The following is an 18,518-nucleotide window of genomic DNA, read 5'->3' on the forward strand; positions in this document are numbered from 1 at the left end:
AGAACTCATACATAGTGATGTTTGTGGACCATTGCAAGTTCAGGTTAGAGGAGTGTATACCTACTTCGTGACTTTTACTGACGATTTAAGTAGATATGGATATGTCTACTTAATGAGACATAAGTCTGAAACTCTAGACAAGTTTAAGGAGTTCAAGAATGAGGTAGAAAATCAACTTGGTAAGAAGATTAAGACCCTTCGGAGTGATCGAGGTGGCGAGTATCTAAGCCAAGAATTCATTGATTACCTAAAAGAGTGTGGGATAGTTTCCCAACTTACACCTCCTAGGACACTAGAGTGGAATGGTGTTTCGGAAAGGAGAAATCGTACACTCATGGATATGGTTAGATCAATGATGAGTCATGCAAGTCTTCCAATGTCATTTTGGGGCTATGCCTTAGAAACAGCAGCATACACACTTAACCGAGTTCCTACCAAGACAGTAGATAAGACTCCTTATGAGTTATGGTTTGGAAAGAAACCAAATTTGTCTTATCTAAAGATATGGGGTTGTGATGCTTATGTGAAGAATGAAAATTCTAATAAGCTTGCAGCAAGATCCATAAAATGTATGTTTGTAGGTTATCCCAAAGCTACAATGGGATATTATTTTTATCTCCCAAGTGAGCACAAAGTTATTGTTGCTCGGTATGCTACTTTCTTGGAAAAAGAATTTATTTCTAAAAAAAATAGTGGGAGTAAAGTAAGTCTTGAAGAAATTATAGACTCTACAAACAGGTTGGAAGATGAATAGTTGGACAATGAGACAGTGCCACAAGCACAAGTGTCTCCTTCATCCGGGACTGCTCAAGAAACACGAGATCAACGTAAGTCTACAAGAATACACCGAGAGCCAAACAGATATGGTTGGCTGGTAACCCAAGATAAGGAAGTGCTACTCATCGAAGATGATGAACCGTCGACTTACGAGGAAGCAGTTGCTTCAAATGATTCTGAGAAATGGCTGGAAGCCATGAAATCTGAAATGGACTCCATGTACACCAACCAAGTTTGGGAGTTGGTTGATGTGCCAGTTGGGTTAAAACCCATAGGGTGCAAATGGATCTTCAAGAAAAGATTGACATGGATGGGAACATAAGTACCTATAAAGCTAGGCTTGTGGCAAAGGGTTTCAATCAACGTCATGGAATTGACTATGATGAAACATTTTCGCCCGTTGCAATGCTTAAGTCCATTAGAATTTTGCTAGCTATAGCAGCTTACAAGGACTACGAGATTTGACAAATGGATGTTAAAACTACTTTCCTAAATGGAAGGTTACAGGAGGAAGTATATATGGTACAACCTCCCGGTTTTATAAAATCCGAGAACGCCAATAAAGTATGTAAGCTCAAGAAGTCCATTTATGGACTAAAGCAAGCATCTCGGAGTTGGAATCTGCGATTTGACGAAGCCATTAAAGATTTTTCTTTTGTCAAGAATCCAGAAGAACCTTGCGTTTACAAGAAGGTTAGTGGGAGCAAGATTACGTTCCTAGTGTTGTATGTTGATGACATACTTCTTATAGGCAATGACATCCCTAGCCTAGAATCTACCAAGACTTGGTTGGGAGAGTGCTTCTCAATGAAAGATCTTGGAGATGCAACCTATGTCTTAGGTATTAGAATATACCGAGATAGACAAAGCAGGTTACTAGGGTTGAGTCAAGGTGTATACATTGATAAAATGCTGAATAGATTTGGTATGCAGGACTCCAAAAGAGGATATTTACCAGTGTCACATGGTGTGCATCTTTCCAAAGCTATGTGTCCAGGAACACATGAGGAAAGAAGTAGAATGGACAAGATACCTTATGCTTCGGCTATAGGGTCCATAATGTATACTATAATATGCACTCGACCAGATGTCTCGTATGCATTAAGCATGACGAGTAGATATCAGTCAGATCCTGGAGAGGGTCATTGGACTGCGGTAAAGACTATCCTCAAGTATCTTAGAAGAACAAAGAACATGTTCTTAATTTTTGGAGGAGACGAGGAATTAGTCGTCAGAGGATATACTGATGCAAGTTTTCAAACAGATCGGGATGATCTGAAGTTGCAACAAGGATATGTGTTTTGTCTGAATGGTGCAGCTGTTTGCTGGAGGAGTTCCAAGCAGGAGACAGTTGCAGATTCAACAGCTGAGTCTGAGTACATAGCAGCTTCAGAGGCAGCAAAGGAAGCTGTGTGGATCAAGAACTTCATAGCGGAGCTTGAAGTGGTTCATAGCATTGTTGATCCAGTTGTGCTATACTGTGACAATAATGCGGCCATAGCACAGGCAAAGGAGCCAAGGTCTCACCAACGATCCAAGCATGTACTAAGGAAGTATCACCTCCTTAGGGAGATTGTTCATAGGGGTGATGTGTTGGTTAGCAGAGTAGATACCAGCGAGAATATCACAGACCCACTCACAAAGGCCTTACCTCTACAGAAACATGAGACTCATGTGAGGAGCCTAGGACTGAGAGTCCGTAGTGTTTGGCAATAGTGCAAGTGGGAGATTGTTAGTGTGTGCACTTATGTACCAAGACACTCCTTATGTATTTTGTGGATAATTATTTAATAAAGACAAGAATTTATCATTAATTATTTACTTTTCTGTACGTATATGATTAATGATAAAGTCCCACAGATTAATGGGTATATTAATCTGAAAACAGTCCTTGATCGGATAGATATCTAGAGGGGACATGGATATCTAAATCAACGCTGAGTATGACTAGGTCGAGATAGACCGGAGGGATGGATATCCAAGTTGTACTTGGGGGTGCCTTGAGTTTAGAGGTACACTAGACACGATCCGCTCAAGAGGAGACCACATATTAAGCATCATTGGTTATTCCTCTTATGAACGAGTGTAACTGATCTTTTGACTTGAGACCTTCATTTATTCTATGCGTGGAGTTATGTGCTTTGACGCCGTTAAAAGCAGTCTTTAATCGGATTGTGATTAATACGGTAGTTGGGTGTATGACAAAACGTAGAGAGAATAGTGTTGAGTCAATAGAGAATTCATCGCTCTCTTGGATTGGGAGTTAACATCCTTGCCGCTTGATAGAGATATTAGTGACTCAAAATCCATGGCCATGGGAGGAATGATTTATCATTCAAGAGAAGTCTATTATATCTTGGAAATCAAGTAAAACAATTAATTTGGTAATTATGCATAATGTATCGAATTAATTGGGATGTAGGCTTTAGATGAAGAGATTGAATTACATAGTAATCGGTTCATAGTGATTTACAGTTTATGACTGATATTAATTTTATCGCGTTGGGAGGCTAAAAACTGTTGCTAGACGGTTACCTTAGTCTGTGTATGGATTTACACTGCCTTCATGTATAAAACCTAAAGAGTCGCACGCATAGCACGTAGACATGAACAATGGTATCGGAAGCTAGTCGAGATCAAGATCAAATATGGATTTATTTGATACAAAGAAGAGAGAATACGAATAGCCATAATCATGATAATTAATGGAGAACTCGAAGAGTCATCATAATGATAATTAATAAAGAATTCGAAGAGTTATCATAATGAAGGTTATAAATGAAGAATTTATAGAGCCTATAACTCTTCATCTTCCTTATTAATGAAGATCATAAATGATGAATTAATTGAAAGCTTAACTCTTCGTATTCCTTGGAAGCTATAAATAGTCATTCTCTGAAAGAATCAATGTAAGGATTTCATTCTCTCCATTTCTCCTTTGTCAACTTCGTCTTCCACCGAAAGAGATTGGTAGTGCTTCCAAGACTTTGTCGATCTAAGTGGTTAGCACCTAACAGATCATATCAAGTTCGTGATCTAGTGCGCGTGGATACCGCTAGAGGAGTCACACGTGGGGCTCTTATCTGTCTATCTATCTGTGATATCATTCACACCTATCGAGGACTCGAGGTATGTTTCATATTATTTTTGTGTAAAACTATATGTACCACGAAAGATCCATGATTTATTATATGTCTTCCGCTGCGCTCCGAACCCATCAAAATAGACTTAAACAGGACCTGCGCCTAAAGTCCCTACTTGGGATTCATCCTCACTGGAATACTCTCCTCGAGTGACTTACCTTATCACACAAAATCACTTGACTTTACTTCGCTCCACCAGGTCTTCTTGCTGTCAGGTCCATAAATCCGTAAATTCAACTGGACTTCAGTTAGATGTCAGGTCCCGCAGACCCAGTTGAACTTCCCGCCAGATATCGGATCACACCTTGACCTATCTAAACTTCTACATTAGCTATCATGTCCTCCAGACCTAGTTGACTTTCAATCCGATGTTAGACCAGTCAAGTTATGTGCACTTAGTAGAAATATTAGATTATACAATATATCTAACTTTAATCCATTTGTCATTTATTAAAACTCAGATTTAATTATTGATACCAACTGCACCAATAATTGATTGACCTTTGATTGAATCATGAGGGAGTGATTGGGTCCCCAGGGCGTAGCACAGATGGGGAGTACATGGTTCTGTGGCTGAAAGGTTCAGGGGTCGATCCCCGGGGTGTCACTGCCTGGGGTTAACGTCTCCGTCATGCACTTTCCACCTGTGTACCTGTATTTACCTCCCTCCATATCCGTGGGACCGACTCTAGGGGGGCCGCTGATATAGCGGTTCCATATGAGGGAGTGATTGGATCCTTTCCTTTTCTTTGCCATGAGAATAAGGTAACAAGCAGATCCCAAGGGAGAAATTGCCGCCTAGCTAACCAAATCAAAATCTACTTTGCTAGGAATTCGAATTTGGAAACTAGCTGATGGCTGGTGTTAGATTGGAAAGAAAATTAAAACTTGCTAGCTGACTTTCAAATCTTCCTTCCCTTCCCTGTCAATGATCGGAGAGTTTGTCGGAGTTGAGGAAGAAGATCGGAAAACATCCCTCCGTGAAAAACTCAACACTTCCAACCTGGATACAAGCATATAAGAAGCCCTCTTTCACATAATGCAATATTAGTTTACTCGTCCGTTTTTTTAGCTTTGGAATATGAACATGATGTTGGGGCGGTGAAAAAGACTTCACTCCTGTTGAGAGTCCTTTAATTTGGTGGATCCCTTTCAATTTATACTCTGGCTGATTCATCTAAAGATAGCCAATTTAATTCTATAAAAAAATTTTACTAGCCACCGGATAAATTTAAAAAACATAGATAGACCACGAAAGACGGTCCAATACAACGAATGGTTCAAGCGCTACGTACATTTATTTGTAGCATGTATGAATCAAACTTTTATTGTTTGGGAAACTTTTCCATCGACTTAACGGTTACCATGGCACCAAACCCCCAGGTGCGATCAATATAAGGGGGTATTTTGGATATTAAATTATAAGTGGAGTGGTGGGATATTTTCGATATTAAATTATGAGGGGAGGACCGGGTGTGATTTTGGTAAATTTGCAGGGTTCATTTAATTAATGGATTAAAATTAGCTATCTGATTTAAAAGCCGCATTTTCCCGCCTCTGCTTCACACTTCCACGCCATCCGATAGGTCTTAATGGAGAAGAGGCAGCGTTCCCCCGCCGCCTCCTCCGCCGACGAGATCCTCTCCTCCGCCACAACCCTCGCCGCCACCAAGCCCGGAAAGTCGTCCCTCAGATCCCTTATTTTCTCCCTCCCGCCCTCATCCGATGTCGTTGCCTCCCTCCCCGAAACACTCCACCTTGCCGTATCCGCCTCCCTCGATGCCTTCCGGAACTCCCTCGGTCCGTGCGGCTCTCCAGTACGCGCCTTCCGCTCACCTCCCCTGAAGCGGTCCCGCCCGTCCTCTGCAGCCCAGAAGCCAGACGAGGAAGCCGAAGGTTCTGCCGCCCCCATTTCTGACGAAACCCTAGATCAGCTCAAGAACCTCAAAGCTTACACCTTTGTCGCTTTTCTATGCTTCTCCCACCCGAAGAAGCTGTTTTCCCCATCCGACCTCCTCCCTTCCGTTCGGTCCCTTCATGATTGCCTCGTGCTGTATGAGATGGACTCGGCGCTGCTCTCGCAGGTTGCCGGCCTCTGCGAGGAGTGGTGGAAATTGAAGCTTCCGGGGAGGGAGAACTTGGTCTCCCAGTCGTTGCCGTTCTTGCTATCCAGGTCGTTAACCGACTGCAAGAAAGCAGACGTCCGAAGGGTTTACTCCCTCCGGGGGGCGTTTTTGTTATTCGACTATGTGGATGAGAGTATTGAGGACCTGAAGATGCTTCTCATGCGTTGTGTCACCTCGCCGGTGTATCAGAAGATGGATGAAGGGAGGAAGTTTGTTTCTTTTGTTCTGGGATTGAATCAACAGCTCACAAAGGAAGCTCTGGAATTGTTGAAGTCTCAGATACCATTTGGAAAGAAGTCAATGCTGGAGGCTTTTGCGGACATCCTCTTCAGGGCATGGAAAGGAAGTGAAGGCTCTTTGAGAGAGGAAATTGAGGATGGCTTCTTGCAAGGGCTGATTGAAGGGGCAATTTATGCTGGTTCTAAATTTCTTGCTGCCTCTGCCAGGAGAGTCTTAGGAGAGTTCGTCCAACAGAGAATGACTGATGGTGTGGACAAGCTCCTCCTCCGTCTTGTAGAACCAGTGCTGTTTCGATCATTGCAGGTACATTTCCCCAATTTATTAAATTCAGTGTTACTGCACATGTAAAAGGCAGAAATATTTCTTACACTATTAGTCAATTGCATTCAAACGTGAATCAGCATTAGAATTTTGTTTCATCTTTACCAACTTATATGGGAAACTTATATTGAGGATTGGAATAAGTTATATAGCTATTTGGTTCATCTTGGGATAACTATGAAACTACTCACAAAGTGCAACCAATTTTGCTTTAAACATTGCTGATACACAATGTGACAGGTTGCCAACTCCAATGTAAGGCAGAATGCATTGCATCTACTATTGGATATGTTCCCACTTGAAGATCGAGATATGACAAAGGAGGTTAAAGAAAGTTTACAACAGAAACAATTCCTGTTGTTGGAGAAATTGCTTCTTGATGACTGTCCTGAAGTGAGGTTAGTTGCTGTTGAAGGTTCATGTCGCATTCTTCACTTATTCTGGGAAGTCATTCCAACGTCTACTATCACAAAGTTTCTGGCAAAAATTGTTGATACCATGTCACACAACATCTCTAATGAAGTGAGAATTTCAACAATTAATGGCATTATCTATTTGCTTGACAACCCACAAAGTCATGAAATAATGAAAGTTCTCCTTCCAAAGTTGGGTTTCCTATTCTTTGATCCTGTTCTTTCCGTTCGAGTTTCTGTTGTTGATCTTCTTCTAGCTGTTCGTGATGTTCACACTTTCCAATTTAATAAGGTAAGCTCACCTTATGTGAAGTTAATCACTGTACTCTGACGTGTGTTTTAACTTAAAAAATGTCCTTGAGGGGTTATATTCTGTTTCTCAGGTGGTTGCTTTGGATGACCTGTTGTCCTCCTTGGCAAATGATCACCCACGAGTTGCTCAAAAAATTACAAACTTGCTAATTCCTTGTTACTTCCCGTCAAAATTGACTATAAAGGAGGCATGCAGTCGTTTTGTTGCACTTATTAAGCGGTCTCCCGATGCTGGGGCAAGGTTTTGTGAATTTGCTTTTTCTGAGGGATCCTCTTCAAGGTCACTTATGGAACTTGCCAAGTTTTGCATCAGTTTGGCTCTTTCACGTAAGGGTCTAGACAGGGAGAAGACTGATGGTTTGCTTATTTCATCGTCCAATATATGCCAAGGCCTAGCAAATGAGTCATCAGTAAAACCAGTTCTCACTGAGTTGCTTTCAGCTGAGAGATTGAAACACATGCTAACTGCAGCAAGCTCTGAACGTGCCCAAACAGCCATCTTAAGCATGGCTTCTCTTGTATCCTCTGAAAATGTAGTTTTTTTAAAAGATTATTGTTTGGCTATCTTAAGAAACTCAAATTTTCTATCTGATAATGTGGAAAAACAAGAAGTCGTCAAGGCAGCACAAAAGTTGATAATTTCTGGTGGTGGATTTGATGAGATGTTTGAGCACTTAGCAAATGTATTACGAGAACTTGCATCTACTTTGTGCATCAGATTTGGACTGGGATCGACAGAGGAGATCTTGCAGACTTCAAAAAGGAAAAAAGTGAAGTTACCCATGAAAACTTCAAGAAGGGTAAATCAAGTGGCTGGAAAAGTATCACAAAATTGTGGGATAGGCAGTGATGATAAGGATTTTATTATTGCTGGATCAGCATCATGGCAAGTGAAATATTTGCTTACAACAGAATCAACAAGAACTTCTGCATTAAATTCTCCCTTTTCAGGAACGATATTTTCTGCACTAAGTGTTATTTCAGAGTTGTGCATTCAACAGTGCCTTCAGTTGAATCACTTAGAGATCGAACCTATTGTAGCCTACACAACATTTGCAATATTCATGTCTCTTCAGAATACTTCTGAAAATGCCGATGGTATCAAGGATAATGATTTACATCAAGCAAGCTCATCCCTTGAGGTAAGGTTTTTTTCCCACCTTTATTTACTACAGGAAATCTGGTTATGAGAATTTTCACCTCCTTTACTTTCAATTGTGCTTTATATAGGCCTAGCCTAGCCTTATCTTAGTCATATATTGTTAAATCGTTATCAAGATTGAACTAAGTTCTAGCTCGATGTGATTCCTGGCTTATTCTTGGCTTCTTTATGTTCCGAAACTAAGTTAAGTTTTTCTATCCTGACAGGCTTGTCATTTACATGGCTAAACAAGCTCTAGCTTAAAATATATCTAAAATTATCTGCTATGGTAAATGGTTTAATAAATTTGTAGTGTTGTTAATAAGATATTTTTGGCAGGTGACTTTTGATGGTGCTTTGAATCACATAATCAATTGTGTTGATAGACTCTACTTGGATTCTGTTTCTGGAAAACCTAGACAAGAAGTCGAGAGAGCACAATCCCAAAAAAGCAAGTGTATTGAAGTTCCAGAAGGAACCTCAAATCCAACTGAAGGTAGTTAGAATCTACTCTTGATCTCCATAATAACTAGACTAATACAGTTTGAGAGACTAAATTTAAACCTTATTTTTCACATGTAGGTTACCAATCTTTTCATGTTAAAAGGATACAGATTTTGGTGAAGTTGTATACGGCGGTAATGAAATTTGTTGTTGATGCTGTAAGAACAAGGCTCCCCAATCAAACCCTACAAAGGTGCTTGAAGTTTGCATCAGATCATATTCACCACATTGTCTCGGCTTTAAGAGGTCACAAATATCAAAAACTATCGAACAAGGACGAAGTTACCATGAATAATATCCAGGAGGAGGTTTTGAAGGATATTTCAATACATTTAAAGAGCTCATTTTCGTATGCAGCTAAATTACTTCATGAGTTCCTAAAGAACACAAATGAGGGCTCAGGAGCATCACCGGAGGCCTTCCATCTTGCAAATGATCTTCTAGATCTAATTGCTTCGACCGGGTCATCTCTTGGAAGTCGACATGATTCCAATATTGTTTCAATCGCCAAGCCATGGTTGCCTACTATCATACTAGGTTTGGGCTGCAACCACTTGATGATGCCAGATAAGGAATGCACCTTGAATCTGGCCGATCTTCTCAGTGCCAACTTTCCGATATGGCTTTCTGATCTAGGCGATACTGAATTCCACATAGAGAGCCAGACTCCTAAATCGAAGTCTTCTGCATTTGAAAGTCTAATCGAGTTGATGCTCGTCCTGCTAAAGAAAGGAAGCCACAGAATTTTGGATGCCACCTGCGGTGTCATCTTGGGAGCTGTCGAGGTCATGCTCAAAAATGCCAACTTCAGCTTGGTTTTAGGACTGATCCGTTTCGTATGCTTCAAAATGTTCGAAAACAAATCTGTGCCTTCAGAAAGACTTCAGGTAACAAATAGCTACTTAAGAAAGGTCTATCAATTGATAGCAAAGGAACTCGAAGAGCATCAGGAAGGCGAAGATGAAAGGCATCACTTAGTAAGTGCCCTGAAATTCATTGAATCAATTTTATGATGAGACTAATTTTACTAGTTCAGTGCATTAAAGAGTAGGATTTTGGAGTCCAAACATATAGTCGTCATATCGTTGTGTTCTATAAAAATCTAGGCTTCTTCTGGCATCTAATGGCCATTTTAGTCTGTAAGGTTGACAAAAACCACTAAGCTTATTTATTATCAATATCGATGAATTCGGGTGTCTATTCATATCGAGAGGCCACTACGATGATGTGCCGGAGACGACAGAGGTCACGTGGCCTCCCCAAGACTTGGTCAACAATGAATCCATGTCAGCTCTCTCGAGAAAGTCCAAGTCCAAATCGGACTCGGACTGAGCTGACTTGACGATCCGACGGAAGCCGTCCCAACAACAACCGACTTAACTTGTGCCCAATCTTCCAAAAGAGCTCGGCAGCGGACGTTTCAAGAAGTCCACCCATCCCTTGATCTCAGATCGGATCATATGACTCAATGTTTTGTGAAATTAGATGACTACCATTACAATTCTACAATGGATAGTGGCTGTAAGCTCAAACAAAAAACTAAGATGAGAAAGAATAGAGAAGAAAGAAAAAGCCTGTCGAAGCAAATCTCAACTCCATTTTTGTTCTAGTTGATTTAGTTCAGGAACTGAGAAAACTCTTTTTATTCCAAATCCATCAGATGTTTTGTTCACGCAAACACAAAATTTTGGGGGGAAAATTTGATCTCTCTTGTCCCCGGAAAAACGAATAACACTGCCCCAACCTCGACAAAACTATCGATATCTACACCGGGGAGTCTTAAGTCAGTCTCATGGTAATACAATACCGATCATCTCAAATTATCTCATGCTTCAGGATCTCCAGTTGAAGCTTTCAGACTTTCCATCATCTTCCTCGCAGCTACTTCCGGCGGTTGCGGAGATCGCTAAGTTGGAGACGACGAACTGAAGAGGGCTTTGCGGTGAATTGGAGGAAGTGTAGTTCTCGGGAGGCATCCATAGGCCTCCTAAGGCCATGACCGGTCTGTTAGTGACTGATGAGCCATTGGGCATCTTTTTCGTGTGTAATCTGTATTTCTGAGAAGGAGAAGGAAGAAGATGAGCGAATTCGGAAGAGTGAGGAGATCGATATGGAAGATTGAAGGTACCTGCAGGTGGGATTTTACTTCGTCGTTGGTGAGGCCGTCCACCTTCATCAGTTCTCTGATCTGCTTTGGAGTTGCCACTGCGGGATGAACAATTGAAATCAGGACGAAATTTGATTGATTTCTGGTGGGGAGTTTCGTAGATTATTATTATCCAGACCTTGAGCGCCGCCGAGTTGCTGGAGAGCGAGGACAAAGCGGCGATGAAGCTCCGGCGACCAGCATCGCCTCGCCTTCCTCAGCGACTGCTCCTGCAGCTGCAAGCTAAGGTGGGGGACGCCCGTTGCCGGGGGAGGAGCTCGGCCGACGCGCTTGGCGGCGACACTGATGTCGGAGTGGTGGTCGCCGGGCATGATGGAAATAGGGAAAGCAGCAGGATCGACGTCGGGCGACCGCATAGGTAGATCAGGTAGCATCGCTGTGGGCTTCGCCGCCTCCTTTGGCGGCGACACGCCGGCCTTGAAGGGCGAGAATCCGCAGCCGATGCCCTGGCTTCTGGCTTCCAAGTAAACCTCGTGCTCGTCCTCAGCGCGATCTGGCACTCCACTTTTCTGCCACAGAGATAAAAAAAAATCAACAATCGGACAAAAATGGCGATCGAAAAACCCTACTCTGTACCTCATCTGTGATGGTGTTGCCGTCGCCGTCATCATCGCCCTTACCATCGCTGGAATTGCTCCAGAGCTGGGCGGTGCTCATCCAGTGCTTCTTATCCTTGCAATCTGCTTCCAGATTCACTCCGCCCTCCTCTTCGCACTTCCTCCCGATCGGTATGAATTCCTTGAAGCTGTGCGCGAATCGCTCCCCCTGGAATCGATCGAGCTCCTTCTTCAGCATCTCAATCACTAAACCAAAGAGAAAAAGAAATCCAAATTTTAGAAAGAAACCAGCAATCGATCAAGCATGAAAAAAATTCAAATCAAAAAGGGGGAAAAAATAAGCACCGTCGGTGAGGAGGAGCATGCACAAGGGGAGCTCGCGCTTGAACGCTTCGATCTTTTTCCTCTCCTCCTCGAGGCTCCTGACGGACTCCTCTAGCTTGGTTACGCCGCCGTCGGCGGTGGCCTCCTTGAAGAAGCCGCCGACGGTCCTGGCTGTTAAGAGGTTGAGGTCGAAACCGATCTCCGTCTCCACCGCCGACCCCATCTCGCTCCTCTAGTTCCCTCCGCCGCTCTGGTGTTCCACAGCGATGGACGAGGATGGCAGCGACAGTGGCCGGAGAGAGCGGCCGACGTCGGTTTTATACACGCAGCGAGAGAGAGAGAGAAGGGCAAAATGGACCGTTAAAATAAGGTATCGGATGCGACGAGGCGTCGCGGACGTAACGTGTTACATTGGAGCGAGATGCTCGGAAACGAAACCGGTACCGGTACCGGCGCCGACACGTAACGCACCGGTCCGATTCGAGTCGTCCACATGGATTATTATCCTTTATATTGTTATAATGAATTGTAAATAAAAAAAAAAGTTCACTAAATTTCTCTAATTTTAATAATACTTATATCAAGTGATGTGGTGGATATCATTGTTCTCCACGTGTACGAGCCCAGGGTTTTGCTGAGCTTTAAATCAAAGACAAACTGCAAGTCAAACCTATCCTAGCCGAAATCAAGTCCGGTCAAAAGTAAGTTCGAGTTTAACCGGAGATACTTGAGCTTCCTAGCTGACTCAGTGTCCTCACTCGCAAAGCTCAATCCGAACCGACCTGCCAACCATATTTAGGAAAGCAAAGCTTGACCTCCATCAACTTGACCTCTCCCGACCTCTATCAGCTCGGTCACTCCTAACCTCCATCAATTTAATCACTTCTTACTTTTATCAATTTAGCCACTCCTGGCCTCCATAAGCTCGGTCACTCTGAGGATGTTTGGCTGATGAGTTTAGAAATGAAAGAATGGAATGATAATAAAAAATAATATTTGAATTGTGGGTTTGGGAATGACATTTTGGGAATGATTACTAGATTTATGGGAATCACGAAACCCATATAACTTGATGGGTTTCATTTTCATTCCTATTCTCATTCCACCCTACTATCAAACTCATACCCATAGTCATTCTCATCATTTAACCAAACACCCCCTTAGTCTCCATTAGCTCGGTCTCTCCCAATCACGCCTTCCCTCCCTAAGCTCATCCCATTCGAATCCCTTTCAGATTGAGTCATTATCTTCTCCTCTCAAATAAAAGGAATATGGGCATCGAAATATAGAGAGAATGTGGAGCAGTTAGGGAGAACATGAATACCATGATAAATGGAGGACGTGAGGCGACTACAAAGCATGGATGATGCACGTACGTAGGTCCACGTGCTTGGACATGAATTTCATGCCTTTCTCGTAGGAGATGGTATAAAAAGGATCCCATTTCCGTGGGCACAAGTACGCACACACACAATCCAACTGTTTGATCACTAAACTAATTTGGATGTCTAAACTCTAACGTCTCTTGTTGAGCTCCTCATGTCCTCCAACTGATTTTCTTCTTGGACCCATCAGAGCCGCATTGTCCGTCTTGATGCATCCTTTTGTCACTCAGTCACTCACGGTCTTTAATAGAAATATCAAGAAAATGCATTATTTTATTATTTTATTTATTTATCTCTCTTAAATAATCTTATGACACTTTCATCATCGATCAGAATGTGAGTTTTATATAATAATTTTCATAAATTTTACATAATAAAAAGTAACCTCAGTATAAAAACAAATTGATACAGATTTAGGGTTAATTGGTTCGACGATTGAGCTTCCAACTTACTCTTTGTAGACGATTGAGTTTGGATGTAGCAACTCGGGTGACCAAGATTAGAGAAACATCCAGAGTAGAAAAAACAAGTTCTGAATGGTAGTCTCCATTCAAATGGTGGAGAACAAAGCAATAGCCTTTTTAACCCTCGAAACTTAGTGCTCAATCACTTTTAACAAAGTTTGGAATTTATTCTCTTTGAATTCCACAACCATTTTTCATATTTATATATATAATATTTTGTACTTTCTACTCATATCACAATAATATAATTAAAATAAATTTTATAAAATTAAATAATAGACCATTAAATAACATATAATTACTTTCCTAACTCAAACAAGACCATCAATTACATCATTAAGATGATTTTGATTCATGGGATAGGATTAAACTAATAAATAACTATGCTTAGAGAATAAATTAATAAAAATATAGAATAGGATACTAATTCTTAGTTCGATTTGTATAGTTAAGACTCATCCAAATTGATTGTCTTACCCAATTCACTTATGCCAACCAATACAATTAAATCAATCTACTGAGTTTGATTAACATACTAGTATTAATCTTATCCAATCGGTTGGATCAACTCATTTAGTTGAGCTTGGCTATCATTCAAATTAGTTTATAAAAATGATAGTCTGGTGTACGAAGTTTCTGTTAATACGAAATTCTAGAGAAAGATAATTGTACGTAATTTTATCTTATTTTACCAGAGATTATTTTCGAGATTCGAATCCGTAATTTCTAAATCACATAATAGCAATTTTGCCCCACTTTTCAAATTAGATTATGAAAAACACAAATTCATAAGAAATACTATTTTGAATCCATTTCTATAGCTATACACAATCAAATTCGATTAAAATTTATAAAGAATAGAATCGTTATTTCTTCAACCAAAAACACCAGTAGCTTCTATAACATGGCTCATTCCTCTTAGGGTTTAGGGTATGTATTCTATGTGCTTTGCATGCCTAGCTTTAGCAACCGAGCTAGGGTAGTAGGGAAAAAGCTTTTTAGTCGGGACGCTAAACAATTGAGCTTGGATGTGATGAACGTCGAGCATGGTGCATATACACACACGCATACTTGGAGCTCGACTATTATTTAACATTTCTAAGTTAGTCGCGAACAATTCAAGATCCCTCTTGTCTAACTTTTAACACTTACCTTTACTGTGTGACAAGTGAGTGGCGAAGCTTCTTTGTGACACCATCTTGCTATTTCAATCTAACTTTTTCCCCCCAACTTTTTAGCGAAAAAGAGGCATGAGTGAGCATGGTGGGGGACAATACATTGTTCTTGTGCAACAACACGAGAACGAGAGATTTGGTGTTTAACCCAATTGAAGGGTGTTGGTAGCAACTTTAAAAAAGAACCGCAACAAGTTTAAGATTCATATCGATAAAAAAAAAAATATTTTTTAAAACTTCTGGTGGATTTGAGCCAAGTTGAAAAGGTGGCTCAAATAACAAAAAGGCGAAATGATTTTATCCTAAAGGATAAGGAAGAATCTTGTAAAACCATGAATATATTTCAGGGATGGTAATTTCTGATGTGATGTAAAACATACGAGTTGAATTGAAAAAAATTATATTAAGATCCAGTCTTATTAGATTTGGATTGAATCTAGATTTGAATTTAGATTGATATGATTAATAAATAAATAAATTAAATTCAGATCAATTTAAAATGACCTAATTATAATTTATGAACTTGTTTATAAATATTTTTGGGTCAAATTCGTATTGGATTTTGGTTGAGTTTGGGTTAAAATAAGTATATTTTTATAAAATGAATCTTTTCAGTTCGGGTTTAGGTTCGGGTTGAGTTTGGATTAAAATAAACATATTTTTATAAATGAGTCATTTCGGATCGGATCGGGTTGGATTAGGTCAAATTCGGATTGGATTATGATTATAGGTCATTTCAGGATTGGTTCGGGTCAAATACAGATAAATAGATTAGCTTCGAGTCGAATAATTTGATCTGAAATATTAATCAAGTCGTATTTAGATTTTGATGTTCCAACACATCAATCTACAAATCCAAACCTATAAACCTAAATTTGATCCAAATTGTCACTCCTATATTTATGGCCCCATCTAAAAAGGAAGAGAATAATTACTCATTACAAGGTTTGAAACTTAACAATGGAAATCAAGAAATTATACGAAAATGTCTTATAAAGCATGTTCAATAGCTAGGAGAAGAAAAGCAATCATATCGACTCTTATGCTTCATTAAAATTATCAAATTATTATCATTTTATGAGAAGAGTTTTAGACAATAGTAAAATTATTATCATGTGATTTTATATCACACAAATAATTTTTTGCAATACAAGATCAAACGGTATAGAATAAACTCACTATGATCTCCTGACCCTTTCAATAGAAATTGTATAGCAAAGAAATTAGCAATTAAAAATGAAATAGTATTAGTCTCTGATAATTTAAAATTTTTTATAAGAATATTTTAAAGAAAACTAGTAAATAAATTCAACAATTCATTTTAATTTTTTTTACCGTGTTGCAAGTTGCAAAAAGGCGGGTCCCGCCGCCCAGCGGCCCCCTCACCCCTGCCCCACGAGTATGAGAGGGAGTAAATCACGGTGAATACGGGCCCGGCGATGACATGGCGGTCGAAGGTGTTTAGCACGGACAGATATTGATGTTATCGTAATTGCTGCCGCAGACCTTCGACCTCCCGACCCATGTTGCAAGAATACCATGTCATAACCGGTTGATCCCGCCCGTGGGGGCAATCCGACAATTAATTTTTTTTACCGTGAAGTGAAGTGAGGTGGTGGAAGCGTGGTGGAGCAGCCACATGTTGCTGTCGCCTGTCGGGGCTGGTACATGGTGGAGGATGACGTGGCGCACTCGCCCCGGTTCGCCGCATACAACAAAACCACACGCATACCTAATTCAAGTCGAGGGCAATGCACGCATAAATTAATTAAATTAAGGCCAACAAAAATGGATCAAAATCTTCCAAATTAGTACAAAACGTATAAAACATTTATAAGTTGTATCCAAAAAATAATAATCACTTGAAAGAAGTTTAAATTAATAATTCGAAGAAGAAGAAAAATGAACTACGAATACTAGTAATATTCGCACGAGTATCATGATGTGATAGATGAAATGGACCAAGGAATAATTTCACATGCAAATGCATCATCAACAAACTAATTCTTATCGAAAACTTATCATGGTCCATAATAAGACATGTTATCAATAGATTCTAAGGCAAGAGGAAGACCTTGTGGGCGAGCGAAGGGTATTTCCATGTTCAATGTTACCGTCTCAACTCGGTCGGGTGAGTTAAGTTATACTACTAAGAGTGTGAAAATGGGCATTAGTTCGAGTGCGATGCAATCATTCTCGACATCAACTTTAGCGGCCAGGCCTTTGAAGTGGGAACAACAGGAGTTGGGCATCCAAAGCATTCAACTATTTACACCAAAAGCTTTAAAACCAAAAAAAAAAAAAAAAAAAGTTAAATGAATTTGCATTCACATATGCCTTACAGGGGACCAAAGAATCAATCAATGGCAGCACTAGAATCCATACTTGTCCTTCGCTGACTAAAAGAATCCAAAACCTCTCTTTCAACCAGAATATTGAGAGAATTATCACTTTGAAGAAGTAAAGAGTTAAGATATCATATGCAAAACTATAAACTGATTTTCTTCTTCTTCTTCCTCTTGTTTTTTATGGTTAGTGTGAAAATGTGGACTGTCCATCTTTTTCATGTGTATGGTCACTGAGATTTCAGTCTCGCCTGCTTGCGCTGTATCGCTTTCCTCCGAGTCGACATCCGCCTTTGACAGTGTAGTCCATGGATTCCCGGCTGTTAGTGCTGCAAGCATATTTGTGAGCAGTGTTATCAGCAATAAATTCAAAGACTCATGAAAAGTTACATGATGCAAGTTGCTGAAATAGTCTAGTTGTTCATTGCACTAAGTTGGCACTTTTAGGGGGTTGGATAATTTTGCCGGTTCGATTCAGTTCAGAGAAATCTAGATACTGAAATTGGTAAAACAGGATCGATCGTAGTAAAATGAGACATCACTGAGATCAGATCATCTGGCTTACATAAACTCTCTATACAGCAAAGGCAGCTAGCTCTCGATTGAATCGACTGGACGAGTCTCATTTTCTTTCGGGGGGACCTAACCTTGGCCTTGCACTTGAACCTGCCCTAAGGCTAAGCTATTTGATTTGTGACTTGGCTTTTGGGGAAAGCAAAGATCAATCAATTGTATGAGCTAGGAACCATGTCCTCTAAACCTTATCCACAATCCAGTTTTCTTTTTGACTTGCTTTTCCATTGTGGTTTCAGGAATCCTACAACACCTCAACTTCACCATTCATCACCTCAATTCTTTTCACCACTAGGACATCCTGAGTTTTAGATAAAAATATATTGTACACAGTTTTACTCTATATTATAATAAATTATTTTCATGACTTGATTGAATGTGTTATTTTCAAGTCACATGGCAACAATTTTATGCACAGAAGGAAAATATAGATAGAGCTTTCGTATCTTGATATGCAATAGTGAAGTTTACCAACCTAATTAGACAGTCATAGAGAGGGCTTAGTGACTATGTCTCCATCAAACAAAGGTGTTGATTCCATGCATGACCCA

The 18,518-nt window shown here is 40.3% G+C and overlaps 2 protein-coding genes across 2 annotated transcripts; one reads left to right on the top strand and one right to left on the bottom strand.

Moving 5' to 3' along the window:
- Positions 1–5,492: 5,492 nt before the first annotated feature.
- LOC122016469 lies at positions 5,493–10,505 on the top strand. The gene is made up of 5 exons (XM_042573766.1): positions 5,493–6,589; positions 6,848–7,312; positions 7,404–8,474; positions 8,813–8,969; positions 9,056–10,505. Exons 1-5 carry the CDS (start codon positions 5,513–5,515, stop codon positions 9,988–9,990), a joined length of 3,705 nt encoding a protein of 1,234 aa, XP_042429700.1. The 5' UTR covers positions 5,493–5,512; the 3' UTR covers positions 9,991–10,505.
- Positions 10,506–10,591: 86 nt separating this feature from the next.
- LOC122016470 (transcription factor NIGTH1-like) lies at positions 10,592–12,368 on the bottom strand. Its single transcript, XM_042573767.1, has 5 exons — positions 12,047–12,368; positions 11,721–11,947; positions 11,263–11,653; positions 11,106–11,182; positions 10,592–11,034 (listed from the first exon to the last, which is right to left on the bottom strand). The coding sequence occupies exons 1-5, from the start codon at positions 12,246–12,248 to the stop codon at positions 10,810–10,812; spliced, it is 1,122 nt and encodes a 373-aa protein (XP_042429701.1). The 5' UTR covers positions 12,249–12,368; the 3' UTR covers positions 10,592–10,809.
- Between the last annotated feature and the right edge of the window lie 6,150 nt (positions 12,369–18,518).

This window comes from Zingiber officinale, chromosome 8B, assembly GCF_018446385.1.
Source record: "Zingiber officinale cultivar Zhangliang chromosome 8B, Zo_v1.1, whole genome shotgun sequence".
NCBI lineage: Eukaryota > Viridiplantae > Streptophyta > Magnoliopsida > Zingiberales > Zingiberaceae > Zingiber > Zingiber officinale.

Bases quoted from the DNA above. Each gene is read 5' to 3' on its own strand.
- LOC122016470 (XM_042573767.1), bottom strand. From the start codon at position 12,248: ATGGGGTCGGCGGTGGAGACGGAGATCGGTTTCGACCTCAACCTCTTA. The intron at 11,654-11,720 runs GTACAGAGTAGG...TCTCTGTGGCAG, and splicing joins GCAACACCATCACAGATGAG to AAAAGTGGAGTGCCAGATCG. The intron at 11,035-11,105 runs GTACCTTCAATC...TCTCCTTCTCAG, and splicing joins AAGTAAAATCCCACCTGCAG to AAATACAGATTACACACGAA.
- LOC122016469 (XM_042573766.1), top strand. From the start codon at position 5,513: ATGGAGAAGAGGCAGCGTTCCCCCGCCGCCTCCTCCGCCGACGAGATC. The intron at 7,313-7,403 runs GTAAGCTCACCT...TCTGTTTCTCAG, and splicing joins ACACTTTCCAATTTAATAAG to GTGGTTGCTTTGGATGACCT. The intron at 8,475-8,812 runs GTAAGGTTTTTT...TATTTTTGGCAG, and splicing joins AAGCAAGCTCATCCCTTGAG to GTGACTTTTGATGGTGCTTT.